The 18,131-nt window shown below is 39.1% G+C and overlaps 2 protein-coding genes and 1 long non-coding RNA gene across 5 annotated transcripts in view; 1 reads left to right on the forward strand and 2 right to left on the reverse strand.

The window, feature by feature from the left end:
- The window catches only part of LOC145442335 (uncharacterized), a 39,429-nt gene extending 21,639 nt beyond the window's left edge, over positions 1 to 17,790 (forward strand). For all 3 annotated transcript variants that reach the window (XM_080320232.1, XM_080320231.1, XM_080320233.1), the window contains 2 exons: positions 17,383 to 17,540; positions 17,696 to 17,790. In XM_080320232.1, the coding sequence (XP_080176358.1) occupies positions 17,383 to 17,540; positions 17,696 to 17,705 (168 nt within the window). In that variant the 3' untranslated portion in view covers positions 17,706 to 17,790. The remainder of the gene's footprint in view (positions 1 to 17,382; positions 17,541 to 17,695) is intronic.
- On the reverse strand, positions 3,015 to 6,497 carry LOC145443404 (uncharacterized). Its single transcript, XM_080321373.1, has 4 exons — positions 6,105 to 6,497; positions 5,951 to 6,041; positions 3,311 to 3,504; positions 3,015 to 3,092 (listed from the first exon to the last, which is right to left on the reverse strand). The coding sequence occupies exons 1-4, from the start codon at positions 6,192 to 6,194 to the stop codon at positions 3,015 to 3,017; spliced, it is 453 nt and encodes a 150-aa protein (XP_080177499.1). The 5' UTR covers positions 6,195 to 6,497.
- LOC145442356 (uncharacterized) lies at positions 11,889 to 13,896 on the reverse strand. Its single transcript, XR_013916033.1, has 2 exons — positions 13,320 to 13,896; positions 11,889 to 12,294 (listed from the first exon to the last, which is right to left on the reverse strand). It is a non-coding gene; the product is annotated as an uncharacterized LOC145442356 (long non-coding RNA).
- Positions 17,791 to 18,131: the final 341 nt, after the last annotated feature.

Raw genomic sequence — 18,131 nt, forward strand, 5'->3', positions numbered from 1 at the left:
ATGTAATCGATTGCGATTACGATTACTTCTGAATGACGCGATTACGATTACGATTACGATTACAGCAAAATCAGGAAGTAGTCGATTACGATTACGATTACATTGGAAAAGTAATCACGATTACTCACGATTACATTTATTTTGCATCTTAGAAGTTATATTGGAAGACAATATATGGATTGGGCTGAAAAGGCCTAATGAGATAACAAACTTCCTTTAAAAAGATGCGTCATTTGCTTGTTACGTCATAATGAGTACATATTGCCCATTTTTATAGTAGACGATATATCGCACCCAACGATTTGCATTCTTGCCAGGTCCATGACTGCCGCACCCCAAATTTCCCAATTGGGTGGGGAGCGAGCTCGAGTGGGACTCAAAAGTATTTCGTAAGTCAACATAAATTATAGAGTATTTTCGAGAGATTTAATTACCTTGAAAATTATGTTTTTTCAAGTTGTAAAATTATGCCATATTTGTGTAAATGCTTTCGAAAAAACATGTTGTATGAGAGTACGGACAATTGCCACCCGATTTAACCGACATACATCGATATAGGAGGATTGGAACCCCTCAAAATAGTCGATTCAACAGTTATATTAAAGATATTTCGTCAAAGGAGCTATATTTACCCTATCTTTTCAATTGTCAATGTCAAACCACATTCGTGACGTCATTGCTTAAAAAAGAAGCAATAAAAAACATGTTTTAAACAAGAGCCTTCTTTTAAATGTTTGCTTTAAATTGATCTTTGTTTTAAAAGCAACCCTGATTTAAAGTAATATGCATTTAGGTTCCAGTCAATACCGTGCCACGACACACCAAAAGACATATGCAGTTTAGACCAACTCGCGACTTCACGAAGTGTGCTACTAAAGAAAGACCTTAGCCGAAACTTAATGTATGTGCCCATTGTCAATAGCCGCGCTGGGTGGGCGTGACTAATAGTATGGTCCTTCCAATCTGAGCCCACAATGCAAATGCCACTCCCGGACACCCACGGAGCATTAAAGACATAACAATTTGTGTGTGCGTCTCACGTAAGTTTTTTCTTGTAGTCTGCTACGTTTGGGATACAACAATATCTTTTGATTATATAACAGACCGGAGGCCATGAATTAACAACATACCCTGAAGTGATTATAACAAGATACCAGACGTAAATCTGACCATCGGGGGGCAGAGAGAGGATTAAAAATTAATGATAATATAATGCAATTATCAATGTTATTGACGACGTTCAGTCTTCAACTTGAAAAAATCACCCTATGATGGCCAAATACCAAGGTTTGGACTGGGGGACAAATTGCTGTTTTGGTTCTGATTCTAGCTATATCCCACGCTAACATGATATAGAAGCCCGTGGCTATGGCGGCAGGTCCCTATGTTGAGTAAAAAATAGTGAAATAACGATTGGCGCCCGTTTCAGGTAAAGTCATATGAGAATAACATGAAGAGAACATACAACTCTGTCTTCAACTAAAGACAGATAATGTACTGCAAGCTGCCGTTACGAGAAACGGCAAAAACGCCTCGGTTATCATATATATCAGCAGCTGTTGATGTTTAATGCTTCGTTTTATTTGACGAGTACGAAATTTCAAATCTTTGTCCGGTGTACGTACGTACACTGTAAGTTTTTTCATGTCATTGAAATCAGAAAAGCCAACACTTTTTTCGTCAAAAAAGATCCCACGAAAAATGTCCTAGATGATGTCGATTGTGCTTTATATTTAGGTGTTTCCATATATAGGTGTTTCCGTATTTAGGTGTTTCCAATCTAGGTGATACCTCAATGCGGCCTGATATAGAATACTAAATAATCTGGCGTACATGTCAAGTCGACCTGTCCTCGAAATAACACTAAAACCACCTGGTGTACTCGACGACATCTAAAACTGTTCGAATCCCGCATGGAACATTTTATTATAAACGGAAAAATGAACGTGCAAAGAAATCAACAAGTAAACGCAATGAAATTGAAGGCAAGAAATAGGACTTGCATCAGCATAAATTAGAGCCGAATTTTTTAATTTAGAATTATAAAAAACTAATTAGAGTTTTTGATTATGTAACATAATTAGTACAAGTACTAAAACGTACTCCAAAGTACTATACTCAATAAACGAATGCAGAGAGGAACTTAACCTCACAGGATTTGTACGATCTAACGTACTTGTGAAGTACTACTCAAAGAACGATAGTGAGAAACCCGGAAAAAGTCTTATTCTGGAGCTGATTGTTGAAATCTTAAAAAGAAATCAGCCAATCTGGTAGACACATATTGAGCACTTTTGTCACCTATTACCACATGTTGAACGAAAGCCAGAAGCTGAAAATCTTTCGGATATGATAGGTCCCAGGCATAATAGCATGCCATAATATTAATTAACATGTCAAAGACCGTATCGTATTCTTGGCAAGAAATTTTGTGGCCATCAGTCAGAATCCAGCCCTGGATCTTGCCATTTTCGTGCTTGGCAACAACCAAATGTGGAGGGTGTGATCATTAGCAGTGGATTTCAGTATCTTGAGCCTGAAATGGAAGTATTTTTTGAAAATTCAAACTATGCATACGACTGTCAACAACAGGGGTAACATCTCTACACCAGTAATTCACCAAGTTATTTAGACACACCACACAATAAATATTCCAGTCTTTGGTATGACCCGGCCGGGGATCAAACCCACGACCTACCGATCGAGAACCCGGACGCATAACCATTACACATCTCGCTCACCACTGCCGCACAGTCAGCTGCATGTATCAGTGATTGACATCATTATATAAACTTAGTTATAATCAAGTACCTGTTCCACTGACAATGCAGATACTGTGGACTTCTTTTTAGAGTTCAGGCTGGCGTCGGTCTTCTTCCACTTTACTCTGCCATCGGCGAGTTGCGATTGTACTTTCAGCAGATTTTTAAGTTGATCATTCACACTATACTGAAAAACAAAAAGAGAAGTTACTATCAATCATTCTAAATCATAATAGCTTTGCAAGTCCCAATTTACCCCAATTTTGTGTAATTAGTTCTCATCTCATCAATTGTAGTTGGTGCAATCAACTTCCAGAAATCTTCCCTGACCTGTAAAATTTTTTTTCAGTATTATATTAGGAACTATCACTATATTCTTTGTGGCCGTATAAAAGGCACATAATTCCTACCCCAAATCATTCATGTTGTGACATCAGAATGAGTGATACAGGAATACAAGTCTCGACCGTAATACTCAATTCAGAGTCAATACACTGACGCACACTCGATATCGCAGAGGCCTAATGATAAATCATACATGCGCTCACCAGTCTGATATCACCCAAGGTTGGGAAAGGTTGCAGAATTTCATTGAGAGGGATCCCTTTCTTCGTTAGCTGAGCATGCCGGTGCCCGTACAATTGTTTGAAAAGAGTCACGATTTTCTGCAAGTTGCAGTCCTCGTTGTCAAATTCCTTTTGCAGCTGACGAGTTGCTTCTTTAACAGTCAACTTGAATCCACCTGAATGTGTAAATATTAGTTCAACTACGCTGTAATTTACACCGGCGCACATCACCGGACTACTTTTTTCTACTCGCAGTACAAAATATGCCGTAATTTACACCGGCACACATCACCGGACTACTTCTATTTACTCGCAGTACAAAATATGCTGTAATTTACACCGGCACACATCACCGGACTACTTCTATTTACTCGCAGTACAAAATATGCTGTAATTTACACCGGCACACATAACCGGACTACTTCTATTTACTCGCAGTACAAACTATGCTGTAATTTACACCGGCACACATCACCGGACTACTTTTTTCTACTCGCAGTACAAACTATGCTGTAATTTACACCGGCACACATCACTGGACTACTTCTATTTACTCGCAGTACAAAATATGCTGTAATTTACAACGGCACACATCACCGGACTACTTTTTTCTACTCGCAGTACAAACTATGCTGTAATTTACACCGGCACACATCACCGGACTACTTCTATTTACTCGCAGTACAAAATATGCTGTAATTTACACCGGCACACATCACCGGACTACTTTTTTCTACTCGCAGTACAAACTATGCTGTAATTTACACCGGCACACATCACCGGACTACTTCTATTTACTCGCAGTACAAAATATGCTGTAATTTACACCGGCACACATCACCGGACTACTTTTTTCTACTCGCAGTACAAACTATGCTGTAATTTACACCGGCACACATCACCGGACTACTTTTTTCTACTCGCAGTACAAAATATGCTGTAATTTACACCGGCACACATCACCGGACTACTTCTATTTACTCGCAGTACAAAATATGCTGTAATTTACACCGGCACACATCACCGGACTACTTCTATTTACTTGCAGTACAAACTATGCTGTAATTTACACCGGCACACATCACCGGACTACTTTTTTCTACTCGCAGTACAAACTATGCTGTAATTTACACCGGCACACATCACCGGACTACTTCCATTTACTCGCAGTACAAACTATGCTGTAATTTACACCGGCACACATCACCGGACTACTTTTTTCTACTCGCAGTACAAACTATGCTGTAATTTACACCGGCACACATCACCGGACTACTTCTATTTACTCGCAGTACAAAATATGCTGTAATTTACACCGGCACACATCACCGGACTACTTCTATTTACTCGCAGTACAAAATATGCTGTAATTTACACCGGCACACATAACCGGACTACTTCTATTTACTCGCAGTACAAACTATGCTGTAATTTACACCGGCACACATCACCGGACTACTTCTATTTACTTGCAGTACAAACTATGCTGTAATTTACACCGGCACACATCACCGGACTACTTTTTTCTACTCGCAGTACAAACTATGCTGTAATTTACACCGGCACACATCACCGGACTACTTCCATTTACTCGCAGTACAAACTATGCTGTAATTTACACCGGCACACATCACCGGACTACTTTTTTCTACTCGCAGTACAAACTATGCTGTAATTTACACCGGCACACATCACCGGACTACTTCTATTTACTCGCAGTACAAAATATGCTGTAATTTACACCGGCACACATCACCGGACTACTTTTTTCTACTCGCAGTACAAACTATGCTGTAATTTACACCGGCACACATCACCGGACTACTTCTATTTACTCGCAGTACAAAATATGCTGTAATTTACACCGGCACACATCACCGGACTACTTTTTTCTACTCGCAGTACAAACTATGCTGTAATTTACACCGGCACACATCACCGGACTACTTCTATTTACTCGCAGTACAAAATATGCTGTAATTTACACCGGCACACATCACCGGACTACTTTTTTCTACTCGCAGTACAAACTATGCTGTAATTTACACCGGCACACATCACCGGACTACTTCTATTTACTCGCAGTACAAAATATGCTGTAATTTACACCGGCACACATCACCGGACTACTTTTTTCTACTCGCAGTACAAACTATGCTGTAATTTACACCGGCACACATCACCGGACTACTTCTATTTACTCGCAGTACAAAATATGCTGTAATTTACACCGGCACACATCACCGGACTACTTCTATTTACTCGCAGTACAAAATATGCTGTAATTTACACCGGCACACATCACCGGACTACTTTTTTCTACTCGCAGTACAAACTATGCTGTAATTTACACCGGCACACATCACCGGACTACTTCTATTTACTCGCAGTACAAAATCTGCTGTAATTTACACCGGCACACATCACCGGACTACTTCCATTTACTCGCAGTACAAAATATGCTGTAATTTACACCGGCACACATCACCAGACTACTTCCATTTACTCGCAGTACAAACTATGCTGTAATTTACACCGGCACACATCACCGGACTACTTCTATTTACTCGCAGTACAAACTATGTACTTCTATACCCACATTAATACTATTTAGTAATTTACCTGACACGGAAGCGTTTTTAAAGGAAGCAGGACGTTGTCTGAGAAGTCTGAGCGCTCTCAATTTCTGAGACAGTTTCGTGTTGATATTTTTCTAGAAAAATAATGAGATGATCAGTGAAAATGAATTCAGACCAATGAGACCAGTTTACTTTACCCAGGGGGGGTTTTGTAAGGTAGATCCTGAGCACGGATACTTCTCCACCAGTGCCTTCCCAAACTTTCGATACGATGACTTATTGGTCATATCACCATTGTTAAGGATGTGATTTGCACACTGCTCCACTACCAGGTTGATGACTTCATAAGCTGTACGTTGCTTCAGCGCTAGTTCAACTTTCACACTGAATTACGGCAAGGGCATCGGAGGATCGAGGTGCTTGATACTGCATGGTGGCTGATGAAAAATCGATGAAAATATGAGTTGGTGTCCTACTAGAATAATGTGGATATTTACCATATCATCCACAAGGAGATCTGTCGAGTTGTCGTCTTCTTGAGGAAGTGTGGACTGCTGAGGCATTCAGGTTAGCTAAATTCATTGCAAAATTTTATCAAATACTTACCGGCATAGCTGCTTCTGAAGAAGCTAAATCACAACGGACTGACGGCTCTACGGGCACGGTGGTATCTAAATCGTCATTGACGGACGGCTCTACCGGCATGGTGGTATCTAAATCCTCATTAACTGACGCTTCTCCCGGCAAAGTGGTATCTGATTCAGCGATCGAGGCTGATCTATCGGATATATTGTTTAGACATTGATTTGTTGACGACTTTTTCCATAACTGAAACAACAAGACTTAGTTGCATGAACACATTTCAGTTGATTAGCTTCTTAGTTCTTGCAGATTCAACAGATGGCGCGTCACACCAATGGTGAATATTTGCTAGAAGTCTTTATCACAAAGCCCGCAAAAATTATACGAATTGACATCATTCTCTCAAAAAAAATGGAACAGTTTTGAACGTAACATCAATATGACAGATAATCCTTATCGTTACAAGCAGTACACATGTCCAACATGCCTCGTCATTACAAACTGCTGATCATCAATAATATTACTGATTTGAGGCCACCGAAATTCATGACCAGAAATGCAGTGCAACCCACAGATATTGCTATGCGTAATAACAACTGAATTCATTGTGAAATTGAAAGCACAGACATCCAGTTTATGGTAGTTGCAAAATAATTGATCATTTACATACAACAGCTTATCAATACAAATAAATTCTGGTAAGCCATCATCTTTGAGCCGTTCAACAAGGATATCTCCAACTTTGTTCCACTCATAATGACACCACAACAGAATGTAAATTGACAAGATTCCAAGCTCTTTACTATGTTTGGTACCGGTACGCTGCAATACGGCCGATCAATGCTAACACAGTAGAAAAAAGTATCGCAACTTCAATTATTATTGAAAATCTGATACTCATGGCGAAGAGCGTCTCTTAGCTGTTATAACAGATCATATTGCTTAAGCTATGCGTGAGCTATATACAGATTAGGATCGTACTTTATATCAGATATCTATATAACAGGGTACATGAATGCTAAAGCTATTTATCTACCTTCCAATTTCTTGATATGGCGCGATGCAACACCGTTACTCGCCAAGAAAGTTCTGAAATCTGCAGCACGATCAGTTCCTGTCATGTTCCCAGCACGTTGAATCGCAAAAGAGCGAGACGGGGAACGCAGAACTTACGCAAAGCGGGAAAAAAAGGAAATTTTCCCTATAGCGCCTAGCTTCGTTGGCGGCCATGCGCTGAAAGCTCTCTTTTGTGCTGCTCCTAGCGGATAATTTCGCGGTGGCGGGATCTCAAATTTACCGTGTACTACATAGGCCTACTGCTCGCCAATCAGCAACGGTCAAACTGCGTTTACGCATAACCAAACATCAAATCGCAAAGTGGTGATTAATTATCCTGCTGCGAGGTACTATGGCGCGTGGAACGTGTTCATAAGCTGATTAACAGCATAGCGGGTGTTCTTACAATCACACTTATGTACGTACACGTACAGTCGTACATCGAATATCTATTTACTGTGAATACTTCTTACGCAATGGCTAGCAAAGCTATAGGCTACTTCTGACGTAATAATGAGCAATGGCATTTGAGAATCAGACGTTTGTGCTATCACGTAACTGGTATAACTTCTCTTCCCTGTTCACGAATATTCAGTTCATTTCATAGTCCTTGTACAAATAAAAAGTAATCGGTATTTCACAAAGTAATCGATTAGTTATGGGAAGTAGTCGATTACGATTACGATTACTTCGGAATTTTTTCGAATGTAATCGATTACGATTACTTGAAAATGCTGTAATCGTCTTAATCGATTACGATTACTAATCGCGATTACCCCATGTCTGAACGTATCAACAACGCTCTATGCACGAGGGTGCCTATGAGGTTGATATACGCTGTTCTTTTGAATTCTCTACTAGTTGCTGACGATTACCCCTGACGAGTGTCAGCCGAAAATATTAGGGTTCATTTCAATATGAATATACTATTCAATTGTATATTGAAGTTCTGTACCTCCAAGAAGCTGTTCTCATGATTCAGCAAACCAGGACAAACTGTACATGTACAACACTGCGTAAAACTCGTACGCAGGATTATTTCCGAAAATGACCCTGACGATTGTCTTCTAGGTAATGGCGTCACTCAACAACCGTACAATAAAGGAATTATGTACGCACCATAGTAGAGCAATATATCTTATCCATATTCTGTAATTCGTTGCGTCACTGTACCGTACTAATTGGACACGACCTTCATTTCGCGGCTATGATAATTCAACCTATTGCAATCGCAGTATCTTTTATCAGCAGCCTGTCGTTTCATTAAACAACCTGACAACTGACAACTAATAACGCGTTTACGCACCATGATGCAACAGATATCATCGCACACAATACCTGATATGATTTTATTAATTAATTAATAAATATTAACACAACAACTGATTGAAGACTAGGAACACCTCGAGATCATCATTAACCTTTTCCGAGTTTATATGTCCCGATTAAAAGTTTTTAAAATGACGATTAGCATCCTCTCGGTTCAGCTAACATTATAAACTCCACGCAGTTTTTAATCACGCGATGAGCATTCTCCTGGATCAGCTAACTTCATGATCTCCACCCGGAGACCTTCGTATGGTTCGCAAATTCTCTGAATCTATTGTAATAATAATGATCGTGACACAATAAGTCTGTAAATGCTTCACATTGTTGTAGTTGCCTATACAGTGAGATGGTCAAAGTGGTCAGACTTCATACTCAAAATCGAACTAACTACGTAAATTTCTACTCAATTGTAAGAGTAGCAATTTCGACGTCAAACTTCCTCAAGTGGAATTATGAATTGAAAGGTCCGAAAAACACTCAAATAAGCAGTTACAAAAAGATATTTAATCGAGGGATCACATACTTTTAGCAGTTACAACTTCGGAAATTGTAAGATGTATCTTGGCGACCAATTCAAAATACTGATGACACGAATAGGTAGGATATTCAGAATTATATTCAGGTACCGTGGCGCAGGGAGTATTTCACGTGGTTCCCAAGGCAATGTCACTCTTAAAATTGATTCAACCTTATCCCAAAACTATGCTTTCTGCTTTTCATAATCCAAACTACAAAAAGTCAGTAGTTTTGCTTTAAGGGCGTTCAAGTAGAAGTGAAACCACTCGAGTTAACAGTGTAAGTATAGGCAAAACCTACTTGCGCGCACCGAAAAAGTAGAAGTACTTCGTCACTGATCTTAATCCGGGTTGTAACCAAGTCCCAAGGTCCAAAGCCACGAGTCAATTCTACTTTTATAGTTTTGGCTCTAGTCAAGTCGAGTCATTTTCAAGTCACCACCGAGTCAAGTCAGAGTCCAAGTCAGGATTCAAAGGTTCGAGTCCGAGTCACAGTGTTGAGACTCGAGTCCGAGTCCAAGTCATTGTGTTCACCAGAGTTGGATCAATTGTAATTTGTAATTGTAATTGAATGTAATTAATTACATTTTTCAATGTAATTGTAATTTAATTGTAATTGAAGCATTTTTATTTTGTGTAATTGTAATTGTAATTGTAATTTGACAAAAATTTTGCTCAATTACAATTTCAATTACATTAAATTGCTATTGAGACCTGACAAGCACAACATAAAATAATTGACTTATAATACATTCTCTTTAAATGTCGACAAGGAATTTGGTGGATCCATTCGCGGAAGCCCTTGACTGCGCCCTTGCGGGCGAAGTTTTTTTATTTTTACCGCTATGCTGGCCTCGGCTGCCATTGTATACATTTTTTTGATTACTAACCAACGGATGGATTCGCATCACGTGACTCACGATTGAATACGCCGAGAAGCGAACTGCTGAGCCGGCTAAAAGCAGCAGAATTGATAGTCCCATAGCTGGCGATCCAAGCGTCGAAATTTGATATGTATGGTCCTAGTCGAAAGCTAGTGTCGCACTGATTCCGCAATAAAAGTATATTTCCAGGCAATGGTACCATCCCAAAATAGTCGTGAAAGTCTGGGAATCGGCATTGTTCTGAACGATCGCTGGGCGTAATTGGTAATTGTTGTGGTCATGCTGCTGCAGCGCTCTCACTTTTCAGAACAGTCGGCCTTAAACGGCTATTTTGGAGCAGATACATTGCCCTGACGAGATTTTATTTTGTATTTTCGGAATTAGTACATCAATAGCTTACGATAAAGACCAGATGCATCAAATTTGGACGCATGGATCGCCAGCTCTAGGACTACAAAGTTTGCTGCTTTTAGCCGGTTCTGTAGTACGTTTGTCGGTGCATTCATCCGTGACTCACATCTAGCGCATCTATCCGTGGGTTGGCAATCTACAATACGATTTCAGATCACGATGCTGCATCGTTACTTCGTCTGGCTAACTAACCAGACCACTGGATATTATATAACGTCTTATCTGACAAAGCACGGTTTTGTTTTTACTCCTCATCCTAATTCCTACGTCCCTCGATAAAAATAATATTATTTCTTTAATTATATACTATATACGCAAATCCAACACGTGCATATATTATAATACTTTTTTAACGACATACTGCACCCTATCCTTAATCCTAACCCATAGGAAATTAGGTAAATAACATCTTACATTTCCAATTACGTGAGCCATAATTATCGAGCATACAAAACACGCTTATATTACGTCTTACGTCACAATGACATCTTACATAGCATACTATGTACGCACATAAACGCATTTATTACTACACAATCTGAACTAGACTTGAATTGTTGTTAAATACGACGCTACGGTTGTCAAGGAGCACGGTTGAATTTATGATTATTCAATTACATGTTCAACAGCAGCAATTGTAATTGTAATTGTAATGTAATTGAAGCATGCAAGGAGTAATTGTAATTGTAATTGTAATTTGATATTTTTAGCATGGAGTAATTGTAATTGTAATGTAATTGAAACATGCATGAAAGTAATTGTAATTGTAATTGTAATTGAACTGAAATAATGTAATTGATCCAACTCTGGTGTTCACTGCTCAATTTCGTGTTCAATCCTGTTCAACTCTTTTTTACAACTGTGTTTATGTGAAGTCGAACGCCTCGTATTCATAATATAGTTCCTTTCCTCACTTTACACATTGAAACCAGTACTGACAGACGAAATACCAACAATGTGGTAGCTTACTATTCTTCTAAGTTGCAACTATATGCCTGTCTTAGCCGTCCGAGTTTCGAATTATATGACTTGGTCGAGTCTCGCTCATAGACTCGAGTACACTGTAAAAAAAACCTCGATTTACCGCGAAATGTTTGGAAGCACGGTAGCCAGACATTTCGTGGTAATTTAACATTACCGTTAGTCAATGTAAATTTAACTTACACTCGTCCGATAATCTCACTTTACACGCCAGACTGTAATATTACAGTCACCTCCGGTATATCCAATCTACATTTTATCCTGTATATTTGCCACTCAGACTGTAATTTTACCGCCTACCTACATACATGCTGTCTGTGTAAATCAGGATTACATACCAGCTTGTAAATTCACGTACATCCTATACCTATCGCAAAGCAACCCGATGCTAAAATATCGCAAAAGCTTCTTCACACTCCCAAAACGACAGTGGAACAAACTGTATAGTGTATATTCATTCATGATTCACGATGAGAAGATTATCGATCGAAAAGTATTGCTGCTGGAGGTCTAATTCTTCTTTAGGAGACATGCAGTAACACGGGTGGTCTCCCACCATCGGCCAAACTTCCAATTGTTTCTTTTTCTCGTCCTCATTCCTTCTGTGTAGGTAGTATCTTGCAGTTCCACTAAAAAGAATTCATGCGTAAGTCGCTATAAGAAGCAAAGTTCCTGACCTAGACATGACATTATAAAGACTACTAAGACAAATAGGGTAACAAAAATATAACAATTTTTGAAGTACCGGTACTGGTACATTGTGTGGTGACGGCTCCGCCTTTTACATCATATAGCAGAGATTCATGACTTACTTTATCAAATGCAGCGGGCAAGTTATAAATGATAATTCATCTTCGTGTGGGCCAATTATTATTAGTCATGCACTTTATTGCATGCTGTTATTTCTTGACCCCTGATCAGGATTGTCCATCGTATTGGTAGTGGAAACTGGAAACATATTGAAATCGCCCAAATATACCATAAAAAAATTTCTTTCGTGAGGAGCACACGATTCTGATTCCTGCTCAGATTTAGAAGGGCGCTACTATATTAGAATCGAAAAATTAAGTTATGATGAATTGCGTGAAGCGCGAAGAAAATCTCAAGAATAATTAAAATCTCTAAAAAAATTGGGAGTGAATTAGTAATTTCAATTTGCATGTCGACGGATGCTAACACATACTAATTGAATTAGGTGTTGACGGCCGCACAAATTCCCATCTACTGCAGCAGGTTGCCCATCCCTGATCTAATAGTATACATATGGTATGTCTTAACGCCAAGTTTGAATCCGTATTCCAGTCTTTAACATTTTTGACAAATTTCTCCAAACTCGTTTGAAAATAGCAAAAAAACATTGGACAGGACATCAATTTGTTTCAAGGTAGGTTGCACTGAGACTAATCCTAATGCTGGTAGTGACTGCAGAGAACAAGGCGTCGTTCTGTACTGCCATGATCAATTTGATCAGTTTCGGAATTGAATTGAATTAAATTGTGTTGATATAGGGTAGCTTAATTGAGGGCGAAACCAAGCAACCTATATTGCATATAAGTCTGTCTTACGCAGTGCAGTTCGCCAGCTATTAACAACAGCTACCCAGCGCAACGAGCTTTAGGCTACTGCCAAAGCTATGAAGTAATAAATGACTTACACATGGGAATTCCTCTAAATCTTCAAAGAATATCAAAAATTTGCTTAAATGAAGTTGAGCGCGACTGCTGGAGTTTGAATTTGGCGAGCTTTCTTGAATACGAAATAAGTTTCATCTTCAACAATCGTCTTCTGAAAATGGTTGCAAAACACATGTTTAGTCAGAATTCATACAGACTTAGTCAATTTCTCGCGTTCCCCAGGCTGAGAACCACTGATCTTATGTATTGAAGCAAAAGGTTCCTCATTTGAGGTGGCATGTGTGCCAAATATATCAGCAGTGGATGGAAACATCTCTATGCTATGGCCCAAAAATGACATAAACATGCCAACAGTTTCAACTACTCCGCGGCAGAGTATGTGGTGTCACAGGTCAGTATATAGGTCGACTAACATCCCAAAATAGAACAGAGAATGCGGCGAATGAAATATTTCAACTTGACTTTAGAGCTAAATTGAGGTAATATTACATATCAAAATGTAAAATTACAAGCTACGCACAGTTATTGGCAGCTACCGGTAATTCGTTGCAAAATTTACAGAGATTTCCCAGTAAATCTACCAGATTTTTTACAGCGTACAAGTCGAGTGAATACACAAATTGACTCAATTTTAGAAAATGACTCGAGTCAAGTCGAGTGACCAAAAATCGCGACTCGAGTCATTACAACCATTCCTTAATCACTACCAGACATGGGGTAATCGCGATTAATAATCGTAATCGATTACGACGATTACAGCATTTTCAAGTAATCGTAATCGCAATCGATTACATTCGAAAAAATCCCGAATTAATCGTAATCGTAATCGACTACTTCCCATATTTAATCGATTTCCTTGTGAAAGAACGATTACTTTTTATTTCTACAAAGACTGTGACATAAACTGAACACTCGCGAACAAGGAAGAGATATTATACCAATTATTGAGAGCACTATCGTCTGATTTTCAAATGCCACTGCTCATTATTACGTCAGAGGTAGCCTAATAGCTTTGCTCGTCTTTGCGTAGGAAGTGTCCACACATAGTAAATAGATATTCGATATACATTAGTGTGATTTTAAGAAAACCCACCGTCCTGTATATCGGTTTATCAATACATTTCAGACGCCTCTACCTCGCATCAGGATAATTAATCATAATCACCTTTCTGCCTAAGTTAAAATAGCAACTTTTATATTGATGTTTGGTTATATGTAGGGTTGTATTTAAAACAAAAATCAATTTAAAACACACATGTTTAAAACATGGCCCTTGTTTAAAACATGTTTTTTATTGTTTTTTTTTTGTTTTTTTTCTACCCATGATATCCCAATGATGACGAATACCTTCTAAAATGACGATACAGTGATTATTGCGACTGCACGGCATGGAATGCTCCAAGAAAATTCTTGTATTCAACGAATATTTTATCGAAAAAAAATCACTGAGTGGCTAACACGGCACAATGAGCAGCATAGAGCAACAACGGCTTATACTTTTACGACATCATCGTAAATATTGTCCATAAATAAGTTTTGCATCCTGCATCATGGACGGAGTTATGAAATCGTCCCGCCCTTCAAGTCGACCGAGTATACCATTTACACGACTCAAAAGAGTCGTAGGGTATGTATCGTCATCGTCAGTTTATCTGGGTACATCCTCGGCTTTGCTGATTTCGTCGATAACCTTCTCAGATTCTTCTTCCTCGGCAAGTATTCTATTAAACTTCCTTAATAAGTCTTTCGATTTCTGACAGTCAGACTCTCCAAGCGAATGGTGACTTTTAATCTTCAGAATCATTTCTAGATTTCCTCAACTTGGCCTATTTCTTGACTTGGTAACGGTGGCAGCTACTGCTGACTATAGTCGTTCACACGAGGCCACATGCGGTGAGCATGATAGTAAGGTCTTGGCTAACATAGGAATGTTCGGTGCATCCTCATGTACGTCACTCCAAAAGATCATGGGATTTGCTGTACCGAGAGACAGAATTTTTGGAAATGTTCATTTTCCAAAAAATCCCATGGAACATTACCGCTTATCAGTGCAAGAACCAAGTGCTCGTAAGCAGAATTAGTAGCAGCCTGATTAAAAGCACCCCCGTAAAACTGATGCAATACTGTTTGAATGCTGCTGCTCCCGACACTCGAGCTGCGCTCACTTTCATCGTCCTTTTCCAATTGCACTGGACGAGCGATTTTGCATTTGCTGCTAATAGGGGTCCTGGCTGTTACACTCATGAGTATGTTCCGAAGTATTTATTCGGTCTGTATAATATCTACCGGCCTATATCTATCGGTCTACCTCATCATGCAGAATTTTTAAGGAGTGGGGCCATCATCATCAAAACATCCAATCGGTTCAAGTGATATATAGCCTGCATCTTATAGGCCTAATTGCTGAAGCGGTGACGATGTCGAGGGTTCCATTCCTACCATATTGTATGCGTCGACTATTTGGTGTGCAAATCGTTCGAGGGTTCATTCTATATGATTTTCGAAAATATCAAGAAAGGTTACGATATAATTATATAACTTTTGGAAAAAAAACACAATTTTGTGTTTTTCTAAATGGCATTTGTTTCAAACAATGTTTAAAACATGTTTTAAACTAAGTGTTTTAAACAACCGTTTGTTTTAAATGCAACCCTAGTTATATGCTTAGTTAAACTATAGAATGTAATAGTTAGGTATGGTGTGAACGTGGGGTTCACGTTCGCGTTCTGTGAGTGAACCTCGGAAATTTAGAGGTTCGCGTTCACAACAGAACCTTCGAACCTTTTTCATATATTACAATTTCCACTTCATTATAACATCTTTCGTTCAAATTTATTGCATTTCAACTGCGGGCCACTCTATGCATGGCGCTGGCAGTATAAAAAATCAACACTAAACGAGCATGCACCTTGACAATCTCAAAAGTTTTATTTGTGTTTTTACAAAAGTTTGCTCGAAATATCCAGCTTGGCCCGCAGTCACACAACATCACGAGCGAAATGCGTAGTCAGCGAATGATGTGTAACCGAACGGCTACAGATGCATATTCAACCAATCAATGAGATTGGTATCGTTTTTTGACGTATAGCAGGCGTACGGGGTCAATCTTGACTTCATATTTTACTGTATTATTAAAACAAAATCAGTGCCATTGAGGAGTTGGCTACTGCTGTATAACTTGTTAATGGGGTAATGTTGGCAGCAAGTATAGAAACCCGTTTTACACTCTGCTCAATATCAATGTAGCAATACTCAGACGCTGAATACATTGTCCGGTCTGGCCTAGACCGTTAAGGATTAAGCTTATATTCCCTGGTAAATCCTCGTCGAAATTGTTGGCTAAGCGACGGAACATATTGATTTTATGAGATTGTTATATCCTTTGATTGCCTCAGTTGATGATACATTTAGCGACGTTTAAAACGCCAATATGTACTTCAGCATCGTAGCATTATATGGCCCAAGTCGTCTCTAGTTATCGTGTACAGTGTATGTACTGTACACACTGTGTCACATTAATATAGGCTATCACTTCATCGGAAGATGCGATTGGAATTATAGCAATATGACGTTACGTGACGTCATGAGGTTCACGTTCGCGTTCACACAGAACCTTTCAAAAAGGTTCGAGTTCACACGAACCTGAACCTTTCAGAGGTTCACACCATCCCTAGTAACAAGGAAATGTCCCATCTTTTTTAAAGACAGTAGTTGTATCATTGGGCCTCTCCAGCGCAATCCATGTATTGTCTTCCAATATAACTAATACGATGCAAAATAAATGTAATCGTGAGTAATCGTGATTACATTTCCAATGTAATCGTAATCGTAATCGACTACTTCCAGATTTTGCTGTAATCGTAATCGTAATCGCGTGATTTAGAAGTAATCGCAATCGCAATCGATTACATCCATGAAGTAATCACCCCATGTCTGATCACTACTGCCTATATAGATCTAATTATTCGATACAGACCTTGCGGTCGACGGCCTCTATCATATGGAAAAGAGAATCACTTTTGAGTTTGAGACCCACGGTTTTATTAATACAAAATTCCATACAGTTTCGTCACATTTTCTCAGATAACGGTCGACGAGGACGGCAAAGGGGATGTTGAAGTGGTAGTTACACTTTTTGGACGCGAAGGCATTCCCCTTTCCATACCAAGGTCTGAATTGAACGCAGCAGACGGTTCGATGGCGGATATGATAACCAGGAAAGTGCAAGAGTTGTTTCGGGAGTACGTACAGTTATTATGTTATTTTATTGGTCAAACAGCCGATATCGGACTTTCGGAGTATCAAGGCATATTGATTACGGACCCTAATTTTAGTAGTTATTTCCAGAAAAATATTGCTATAATTGGAGGCATTAAAACTAAATTTATTATTTCAGACAACCTTAATACCTGAGATGTGGACATCAGATTCCGTCGGTGAAGAAGGGACGTATTGAATTATTGATCAATACATGTATTTTGCATCACTGCGTCACGCTGTACATTTGATGTGTGAAAGAATCACCCCTAAAATTTGGACAAGAAAGGGCTTATTCATATTGGAGTCGAATATAACTTATTGTTAGGGTCGTCCTGTCTGAAAGTATTGCATTTGTCATCTGACTACCTTTTTCTTTAGTAAATGCCTGGGAATTGCTTCAAGTAGACAAACGGGTGGTGTCGAGACACTCCATATTGTATTTCACTTATCAACATACATATGGATAGTCCATGGGCTGGACATCCGCCGTATTTTTTAATTTCAGGCCATAGGCGAATCGGAGCTCCATAAAGACTTTTTCTGATATTTTCTGACACTACCTGCATGCGTAC

The sequence above is a fragment of the Botryllus schlosseri genome, chromosome 7, assembly GCF_051294905.1.
Source record: "Botryllus schlosseri isolate E-star chromosome 7, Bs_hap1, whole genome shotgun sequence".
In the NCBI taxonomy this organism is placed as follows: Eukaryota; Metazoa; Chordata; class Ascidiacea; order Stolidobranchia; family Styelidae; genus Botryllus; species Botryllus schlosseri.

What these genes read in the sequence shown, in the direction of transcription:
- LOC145443404 (XM_080321373.1), bottom strand. Translation starts at nt 6,194, where the DNA reads ATGACCAATAAGTCATCGTATCGAAAGTTTGGGAAGGCACTGGTGGAG. An exon ending in TAAAAACGCTTCCGTGTCAG is followed by an intron (nt 3,505 to 5,950) that starts GTAAATTACTAA and finishes TTACACATTCAG; the next exon opens with GTGGATTCAAGTTGACTGTT. An exon ending in CCTTGGGTGATATCAGACTG is followed by an intron (nt 3,093 to 3,310) that starts GTGAGCGCATGT and finishes AAAATTTTACAG; the next exon opens with GTCAGGGAAGATTTCTGGAA.